This window comes from Cyprinus carpio, chromosome A7 (assembly GCF_018340385.1).
Source record: "Cyprinus carpio isolate SPL01 chromosome A7, ASM1834038v1, whole genome shotgun sequence".
Classification (NCBI taxonomy): Eukaryota; Metazoa; Chordata; class Actinopteri; order Cypriniformes; family Cyprinidae; genus Cyprinus; species Cyprinus carpio.
Window position 1 is genome coordinate 9,996,011 of NC_056578.1, and position 10,559 is coordinate 10,006,569.

Here is a 10,559-nt window from a genome sequence, read left to right on the forward strand (position 1 = left end):
CACCCCCACCTTCTGCAACTTCACTCTCAGATACAGACAGACAGATGGACCAGCACAAGCCCAATATTCATCTCAAACTGTGTAAATGTTTACATTTTTATTTTTCTGTAAAATTTTACAATATTTAATTATTACATATTTGCAATGCTAAAAAGAAGAAGGAAAACAATACAACTTTCTCATTATTTTACAAACAGGAGCGTCCGGCGGGCTTGCGGCAACCACATGTGATGACCCCGGGCTGGACTCCGCTTCATCCACGGTGAAAGCCGATTCGGCGATCCACAGTGCAAAGTTGATGTATTTCCTCAGTGACCAGCACGGATCAGCCCCAAGCATGACGAAGCGGATATCGTCCTCTTTTGGAAGGCCAAACAAAGTAGTTTGGCCTTTATAGTGAAACACACAGCGTCTATACGACATCGCCGCGGCGGCAACAACAATACTACAACGAGAATAAAAGTCACGCCTTCTTTCTTTGCATGAACATCTGGGCAGCGTTATGCAAATCTTCCCACATTGTGACATAGAGATGTGGGGGCGTGTTAGAACGAGCCATTTCAGGGGGGCGTGGTTGACTCTTATCTCTTTGGATTTGAGACTTTAGTCTTTGCAACTTTACAGATCTACTTTATGCACCAAGAGCTTGTAACATTTCAAAGAGAAAGGAAAAATTTAAATCGTATCATATGATCCCTTTAATTCATAGGTGGGGATTATGCTAATTGTGAATGAGCATGCATGAGCGCCCTATTTACGAATAATTGGAATTATTAACATACACTTGCTTAACTATCAAATCGGATGTTTATGAAGAGTTTGTGAATCCGGAGGAGAGTTTTCAGGTAGGTCTGTTTTACGTGCAAATTACTCATAATTTACTCTTATATTTACGCAAGTTTCATGAATGAGGCCCATTGTCTTTTTAGAATAATATGTCTTTGCTTCATTTACAATGTATTCAGATACAGTGTAGTCAGTTAATCTATTTCTTTTGCACTGCCCAAAGCCTCCACCAACAGAAATGGTTCTAATCAGAGCCAAAGAAGTAATAGGGCCCGTTCACACGGAACATGTTTTGTGCTAGGTCTACTGTTCAATTATTTTTATATAAAACATGCTTCTTTTACAGTTGCACTTATGCTCTTGTTGCATTTCACAAAACATGTTATTTTATCAACAAGGCACTCAAGTTAAAAGATGTTCAATATAAAAAAAAAATAATTTGTTCATTTTATTATTTTCTTTTTAGATTAACATGTCTGTGCTTCATTTCATATCTGGGTTGTACATTCAGTAATTATAATTAACAGGTGAGATGATCAGCGGTGCTGAATTTTGACCTTTATCATTAGGATAGGGACAAAAATATGGGTATAATACATCAGTGAAAGACTGACCAGTGAAAGAGTAAATATGAGATCTAGACTCTACATCATAGAAGGAGACCAGACCCTCCTCATAATCCACAAACACCCCCACCTTCTGCAGCTTCACTCTTGGAGACAGAGAGACAAGAGGACCAGCACAAGCCCAATATTCATTCCCATTCCTCAGCCAAATTGCCCAGCATCCACACTGAGGGCGCATTGCAATCGGCCCCTTCCTGTTAATAGATTCTCTGGCCACTCCTAAAGTCCAGCCGGTCTTTCCCTTCACTTGAACCTCAAAATAAAATCTCCCTGAGGAGAATCCCTCTTTTCCCAGGACAGAGGCACTGTAATCAAACCTCTCCGGGTTGTTTGGGAGCTCCTGTTTAATGTCCCCATGTGTCACTTGTTTCCCATCATCAGATAGGATGAGATTTGGATGGGCTGTATAAGGATCCAGAGTCACATCCACTGAGAGAGAGATCAGAGCATATGAATCATATCTGCATACAAACACCTTCATTTATTTAAAAGTGTTTAGCAGAATCCGCATATAATTTACATTACATTATGTTCCATGAACAGATCACACATTACCTGCATGATGCTGCATCCTCTTCATAACTGTAGAGGCAAAGAAGATTATTAGTTATTTACATATCTGTGTACAAGAGCTGTTTTCTCAGAAAGATGTATGCGTCTCTAATGATGTTTTCTACTGTTTCAGTGATCATCTTCTTGTTAGCCTAGACCGCTAGATTCGTGAGTGCTCTGGAGTACGTTGTATAAACAAATGCATTTATGCAAGTAATGAAATAATTGATTAATAAGATATTGTGGACATAGTATATTTATTTGTGTTTATGAAATCTTCTCACAAAACTGTTTTCTTCAGCAACACCTTACTCTCCCGCTTACTAGAAACGACACCCAAGGGTGCTCTCGCCTGCACTGGAAAGTTTTCAGCATTGCACTTGTAATAAAGTTACAAACGCACATTTAGAACACTCTGTTTTTAGTAGAAATGTAGTAATATCGTGCTTTGCTATTTGATACTGACTTACCAGTTTGACTGAGTTTCTGGTCTAGAGTTTCCTGCAGTTGAGTCAGAGCTCTCCTCAGAGCCTCCACACTCACATCAGTATTCATACTGATCTCAGGCCAGTTCCTGGTGGGTGGAGGACTGTACAGGGATGGATCGATCTACAGCAGAAGAGAGGAGAAATCCCTCAGCACGAGGAGTGTGAGTGTTGTCCTGTGATGTGAGCAGACAGAGAGACACTGACCTGTAGGAGCTGGAGGTGATCCTCAGTGTGTAAGAGATGATCCAGCTCAGTGTTTCTCATCTTGAGCTCAGTGAGTTCCTGCTGCAGCTCTTGAATAAGTTTTTCCTCCTGTTTCTCAGCTGCTTTCTGCTTCTCCTCCATCATCTCCAGCAGCTCAGCCTGACATCTCTTAATGGAGCGAATCAGATCGCTGAAGAGCTTAACACTGGCTGCTTTCTTTTGCTCTGTGCTTTTCTGAAAAATTTAGTTTTATTTGTACTTAAAACAGCTTTATCAAATAAAAGCATTATTCCTCAAATATTGAACAACTGCTCACTTTTCTGAGTTCTGCTGAATGTTTGATGTCTTGAATCTTCCTAATTCTGTCTTGCATCCTCTGCTGCATGTCCTTCTGTGTCTTCACCAGCTGAGCCTTTAGACAGACATTGCATTTTATATTTTATTAAGACATATTTTATCACTTTTTTTTAAACATGACAAAAGACCTTGTTGGAATATTTAAAAACAGATTATTGGAGTAAGTTTACTGTATTTTTAGTAACTCGTGCCTTCTTATTTTTACTCTCCTCCTCTAGATGAACAGTGTTGTGAGTCTTGTGGTCTCCATCAGTGCAAAACACACACACATACGTCTGATCATCTCTACAGAACAGCTCCAGAGGTCTCTCGTGTTTCTGGCATATATAGTCCTTTATATTCTCCACAGGGTCCATCAGTTTGTGTTTCTTTAAGCTCAGGACTCTCAGATGAGGCTCCAGGTGAGTTTCACAGTAAGAGGTCTGACACACCAGACAGGACTTCAAGGCTTTCAGCTTTACGTCATTGCAAATATCACAGAGAACTTCAAATTTCATCAGACTGAACTTTTCCTCAAAGAGTTGTACAACCTGTCGAAGTGCTGTGTTGATCTTGAGGTCGGGTCTTTTACTGAATGTTTCTTTACAGAATGGACAGTAACAGTTCTGACTGTTGTTCCAGCACTGGTTCAGGCACCTCTTACAGAAGTTGTGTCCACATGGAGTGCTGACTGGATCAGTGAACACATCCAGACACACTGAACACTGAAGCTCCTCAGCCAGAGGACCACTGGAGGGTGTCAGAGCTGAAAATAATACAAAAGATGAATATAAATCACTTGCAGATCATGTCTGCACATATTAACAAAAAATTTAGCAATATCACACAGTGAAGAGTAGCCTATTGTTGTTCCGAATATCAGTCAGCGAAATCACAGCTGGTTTGAATCTGTGTGATATTGCTTTTAGACAACAGATCAATAAACAGGAAATTAATATCAAGTAACTTACATTTCAGATACAATGTAGTGAGTTAATCGGTTTATTTTACACCGCCTAGAGCCTCCGGCAGAAAAAAGTAATAGGGTCCAATCACACAGAATGCTTTTTGTGCTAGGTCTACTGTTCAATTATTTTTAAATGCAAATATGCATCTTTAACAGTTGCGCAAACACTTTTGTTGCGTTTCGAGCAAAACATGTTATTCTAAATACGGCGCTCAAGTTAAAAGATGTTCAATATATAGAACCCAGAAAAAACATATTTAAAAAAAATTATTCTTGCTATTATTATTATTGTTATTATTATTATTTGCATCATTCATTATCTTGGTTATTGACTTACATGGAGGTTTATCCATACGTTGTCTCCTGTTCTGTCTTGGCGAAGTTGGTAAAAATTCTGCCATTGCTCGTCTTCTCTTTATGTCTACAGGAAAAGGTTATTACATGTTTTTATTTCACAGGATGAAATCTGTTCATCACGTTGTTACCTCAATTTCTGAAATAAAACCAGTGTAATTATATTTTAAAGCTGTTGATCAACTGTAATTTGCCATTTTTTTATTTTATTTTATTTTATTTTATTTTATTTTATTGTCTCATAACACATCTGCATATATTTTATTATTACTAATTTCTATGAATTTATATATTAATGCCAAAACTTTACAAATTAAATTACTGGATATTAAAGAGAATCACCTTTTCTTGAATAAAGCAGTAAAATTATCTAAAGTGTTTTGCATTTCTCAAATTATATGAATTCAATTCAGCTGAGTAGCTATATGGAATTATGCCAAATTTTCTAATTAAATTTATGAGGTGCAGTTTTTTCTGTGTTTAGTCCACTGTTCTATATAATGACTCTATTTGTTTTTATCTGTTCTCTGTTATAGATTAGTGAGTAGTTATATACTCTTACAGATCTTTATAGATTCAGTCAGTAGTTCACATACTTCCTGTTTTTTTTAAATAACGCTTTACAATGACAGACACCCAATAAATTGTTATAACCCTACACCTATTTGCCAAAAGTGAGAACTTTTCATAGTGCACAGCTTAACTAGTTGAATAAACTAGTTTAACCCGATTTCGCGTTGTTTTAGTTAGACATATGGCTACACGCTTAATCACGTTTAAATCAATTTCTCTTGCATGTCCATCACGTACCTGTGAATATCAAATGTTTCACTTTCGTCTTTGCACGTCTCAGAAATACATAACCTTGTTGTTATCTAAAAACCTTAAAACGTTCCAGGTTGTTATTCGTAAGTTTAGTTTCACTTTTAAGGAAGTAGTCCCTCCTGGGTTGTAACAGGTTTGTATATCAGTCAAATCAGACGTACACTCAAAGATCAGAGGATCATATTATTTCCGGTGTTCTGTTGACTTGTGCTGCCCTGCCAGATGTTGTTACCTCCATTAAACAGTGGGTAGTACAGTTCGACAACGAAAAATGCTACCTGTAAAATTATGGTTTATTAATAACGTCTACACCTACCCCAACCCTAAACCTACCCTTACAGTAATGCAAATACAGTAATTATGTGTTATATTCGCGGTTGTATCTTGAAGGTTATGGTTTATTAAATAACGTCTACACCTACCCCAACCCTAAACGGCTCAGCTCCAAAGAAGAGCCGGCTCTTTCGACTCCTGAACGGCTCTTACTTTAGGATTGTTTGTAGGCTTTTATTTTACCATAACTTAGCAAAAATTAATGGTTTGTGTGTTGAAAACCCTTTCATGTGCAGTGTTTTTATGAGAATCCTTATAGTTGCCTAATTTTTGTGCATTTATTTTGGTTACAAAATCATTCTTTTGTTTGTTTTGTTTAATATTTTAATCCAAACATGTTATTGCACAAATTAACAACAAATAAATCCACAGAACAGAACTAGAACCAGACTCAAGCAAACAGTATTAATGTCCTCAGTGAAGATTGGCATTCAAAAAAATCAGATGCCTCAGCTTTGATGGACTGATCCTATTTCTTCTTTCTGTGATTATCTCATAGACTGTATAAAAATATGGACGTAGTGTCCGTGACATCACCCATAGACTCCTGAAGAGCGGTTTTGAAGCTCAAAGTGTGCAGAGCAAGTCGTCGCCATCTTGGCAGAGCGTCACCGCGCGACTCTCCCGGATAATCGAAAATGGGCAAAAAGGCGGGAGCTGGTTGCTGAAGCCACGCCGCCCACCTAGTGCGACGGCAGTGTCAGCAGCGGCAATCCACCTGTCACTCAAGTGACCACGCCCTTAATTAATGCAGAACTTTAAGGCTTAATATAATTTAATCGGATGAGTTATAAAAAAAAATTCACCCCCCTCACAGTTGTCATGAAGGGCAAAATTAGCTATATAGACCAAAATCATTTTTTGAACCAGGCTTTAATGATGTTTTTTTTCTGCTGTAAAGTTGGGCATTTTAACATGGAGTATCTATGGGATTGACTCCCTTCTGCAGCCAGCCTCAAGCGGCCAGTTGATGAATTACAGTTTTAGTCACTTCCTTGGCTTCACGAGAGAGAGCGGGAGGTTGCCGCTCGGATTATCTGCCCTGTTTAACCTTCCTTTTTGTTTTCACGTGATTGTGTGGTAGGTTGTCGTTAGATTTGATTGTAAGCGATGCGATTGCTGACCAATCAAAACAAAGTTCTGCCTTGAGGTAAGCAGGATGCGATTGCTGACCAATATAAAGTTATTTGTTGTTTGATTTCTTAATGTGTGGTTATGCTCAATCTGGTATTGGTAGGTTTAGGAGTAGGTGTGGGGGAGGGGTTAGGATTAGGGGTGGGGTTGGGATTAGGCAATCAGGGTAGTGACTTCAACGAGGGGATGCAGAATCTGGCAGGGGTGAAGAATTCGGCACAACACCGGCTCTCACTCGATTGCGAGCCGGCTCTTCTGATTCACTACAAAGCATCGGCTCTCAGAGCCGCATCTTTTGCGCATGACACATCACTAATTAATTATGTGTTATATTCGCGGTTGTATCTTGAAGGGATACAGCCAGAGGCGTCATGCCCATTCAAAGTGAGGGGAACGTGCCCCCTCAGAGTTTTGAGCAAAGAAAACAGCCGAATAGTATTTTCTATATTTAATACAATCATGCCGACGTGAATAGAACGTTCAGTGCGTCACATCATCAGCTGCTTGATTCAAATCTGCGTTCGCGTTTTTATCACTGATCTAGTTTGTGGAACTCGATTGTTCATGTTTTCATTAAAGTGAAGCCGCCGTGCCGCCATATTGGTAATCCCTAGTGTGCGTAAACGTTCTATTGAATTAATAGGAAATTGTATGATTTTAATGAGAAAACATGACATAACAAGTCAGCGTTTTTAAATTTGAAGTATCCCTGTACATTCTTGCAACGCAAACACCCTAGGCATGTAAACGGGTTTTTTTTTAAATGTCGGGGATTTCCCCTACTTATTAAAAAAGCTACGTTCATCACAGTAGCGAACATCATGAACATGATAAACATCAGACGGACACGACCTCGACATATAAAACAAACCACAAAGTGCTCATTCTGAAATCTGAAGAAAGATTTATGCTTTGTATACCTTTATTTGCCTTGTACAATTATTCATTGTTTATATAATTTAGTTTATAGTGTTTTTATTCGTTATTCAGCGCTAAGTGCAAATGTTTCAACAATGATTTCATTAACAGCATTCATTTTGAAGCAGGTAATGATTCAAACGGTTGTTAAAATAATGATTAATTCAGCATACAATATTTTACATGTAAACGGTAACGTTACTGCTAGTAAACATATTTGCGCGATCTTGGAGAGTCTGAAATAGATGTTGCTCAATCATGACATTAAAAATATACACATAATAATTTATTCAGATAAATAACTTACTATACACAGTATGGATTTAAAGACATTTAAAGGCTTTATTTCCAAGATAGTAAGTTAAGCTTTTCAGTTCAGTATATAGCAATATTAACAGATTCTATTGTATTATTCACTGTAATATATTCAAATCCATTTCTGATACTAATACGTTCATGTTTAATAATTCCTGAATGATTATGTACATAGAGAAATAAGCTATATTTTGTGTTGGATCGTTACCTGTGTCATCAGTGCGCAGCAGACACACACACATAAACGGTTTAAATATATCGCTTATACTGCCCCAAACGACCGTAAAAACACTGCAGATAACATCTGAAGTAAACATTCATTTACGTTTACGTACACATAACATAAAAACTAGTCCCTATTTTGTGTTGGATGGTTACCTGTGTCATCAGTGCGCAGCAGACACACCCACCTAACGCTTTTATTTCTGCCGGTAGGGATTAGTAAGATGGCGGATCGAACACTTCCGGTGGCTTCACTGTCTGCTGGCAGATCAGTGGTTTTTATAGCACTGCGCATTAGCCAATCACACACGATGCCGTTGAGCTTATGAATGCGATGTCCAATCAGAGGTGTTCAGATGAGTCATCAATAAAATGCCATTGTTTTCTTCACTCGCCCGCTGACTGAATGCCTTTCTGGCGAAATCTCTCGTCAGAAACAACAAATTGCAAATGTGCGTACGAACATGTAAGATATTAATTTCATAGTGTAAACAGCGTCAATTATTTTAAAACATTATTTTATGTATTTGGTGTAATGCAATGTGTTTATGCGGTTTAAGGTACATAATGTATAGCCTATTATAGTTTCTGCTCTATGCCCCGCCTGTCGATTTTTACAAAGCTTATTTTGAAAAGCGAGATGTACGCTGATTGACCAGCTGTCCAGTGCGTTGTGATTGGCTGAATGCCTCAAGCGTGTGACGGAAATGTTATGCCCTTAAAGGGATAGTTCACCCAAAAATGAAAATTATGTCATTAATGACTCACCCTCATGTCGTTCCAAACCCGTAAGACCTCCGTTCATCTTCGGAACACAGTTTAAGATATTTTAGATTTAGTCCGAGAGCTTTCAGCCCCTCCATTGAGAATGTATGTACGGTATACTGTCCACGTCCAGAAAGGTAATAAAAACATCTTCAAAGTAGTTCATGTGACATCAGAGGGTCCGTTAGAATTTTCTGAAGCATCGAAAATACATTTTGGTCCAAAAATAGCAAAAACTACGACTTTATTCAGCGTTGTCTTGTCTTCCGTGTCTGTTATGAGCGCGTTCACAGCACTGCAGTTTAGTGATATCCGGTTCGCGAACGAATCACTCGATGTAACCGGATCTTCTTGAACCAGTTCACCAAAATGAACTGAATCATTTGAAACGGTTCGCGTCTACAATAAGCATTAATCCACAAATGACTTAAGCTGTTAACTTTTTTAACATGGCTGACACTCCCTCTGAGTTCAAATAAACCAATATCCCGGAGTAATTCATTTACTCAAACAGTACACTGACTGAACTGCTGTGAAGAGAGAACTGAAGATGAACACGAGCCGAGCCAGATAACGAACGAAACATTGACTCGTTCTCGAGTCAAGAACCGTTTCTGTCGGACGCGTCCGATTCGAGAACCGAGGAGCTGATGATACTGCGCATGCGTGATTCAGCGTGAAGCAGACTGACACACAGCGCGTCTTAACCATAACCGAACTGTTTCTTTTGATGATTGATTCTGAACTGATTCTGTGCTAATGTTATGAGCGCGGGTAAACCGAAGGCCTGAATCAAGGGCAATCATCGCCAATGAAGTCATTACGTCGAGCGCAATAAAGAACTGGTGAACCGTTTTCTTCAACCGGTTTATTGAATCAAACTGTCTGAAAGAACCAGTTCGCGGAAAAGAACCGAACTTCCCATCACTACTGGTGATCCAAAAACCAATGCAACCGGTTCTTGACTCGAGAACGAGTCAATGTTTCGTTCGTTATCTGGCTCGGCTCATGTTCATCTTCAGTTCTCTCTTCACAGCAGTTCAGTCAGTGTACTGTTTGAGTAAATGAATTACTCCGGGATATTGGTTTATTTGAACTCAGAGGGAGTGTCACCCATGTTAAAAAAAGTTAACAGCTTAAGTCATTTGTGGATTAATGCTTATTGTAGACGCGAACTGTTTCAAATGATTCAGTTCGTTTTGGTGAACTGGTTCAAGAAGATCCGGTTACATCGAGTGATTCGTTCGCGAACCGGATATCATTAAACTGCAGTGCTGTGAACGCGCTCATAACAGACACGGAAGACAAGACAACGCTGAATAAAGTTCGTAGTTTTTGCTATTTTTGGACCAAAATGTATTTTCGATGCTTCAGAAAATTCTAACGGACCCTCTGATGTCACATGGACTACTTTGAAGATGTTTTTATTACCTTTCTGGACGTGAACAGTATACCGTACATACATTCTCAATGGAGGGACTGAAAGCTCTCGGACTAAATCTAAAATTTCTTAAACTGTGTTCCGAAGATGAACGGAGGTCTTACGGGTTTGGAACGACATGAGGGTGAGTCATTAATGACATCATTTTCATTTTTTTGTTTATTTTGCTTTTATCGTGTTTTTCTTCATTTTTCTTTTGAATTGGGTGATTTTTGGTTGGAGTATATCTTTTGCCAGTGTTTTGGATCATCGGCTCGGAGGCACTGTCGTTTGATAAATATTTTTTGACGCAT

General features: G+C 38.7%; 1 protein-coding gene across 1 annotated transcript; it reads right to left on the minus strand.

Annotated features, from left to right (window-relative positions):
• Positions 1-619: 619 nt before the first annotated feature.
• LOC109073225 (E3 ubiquitin-protein ligase TRIM39-like) lies at positions 620-5,410 on the minus strand. The gene is made up of 8 exons (XM_042759553.1): positions 5,124-5,410; positions 4,297-4,380; positions 3,205-3,758; positions 2,973-3,068; positions 2,657-2,890; positions 2,435-2,573; positions 1,968-1,994; positions 620-1,841 (listed from the first exon to the last, which is right to left on the minus strand). The coding sequence occupies exons 2-8, from the start codon at positions 4,358-4,360 to the stop codon at positions 1,294-1,296; spliced, it is 1,662 nt and encodes a 553-aa protein (XP_042615487.1). The 5' UTR covers positions 4,361-4,380; positions 5,124-5,410; the 3' UTR covers positions 620-1,293.
• Between the last annotated feature and the right edge of the window lie 5,149 nt (positions 5,411-10,559).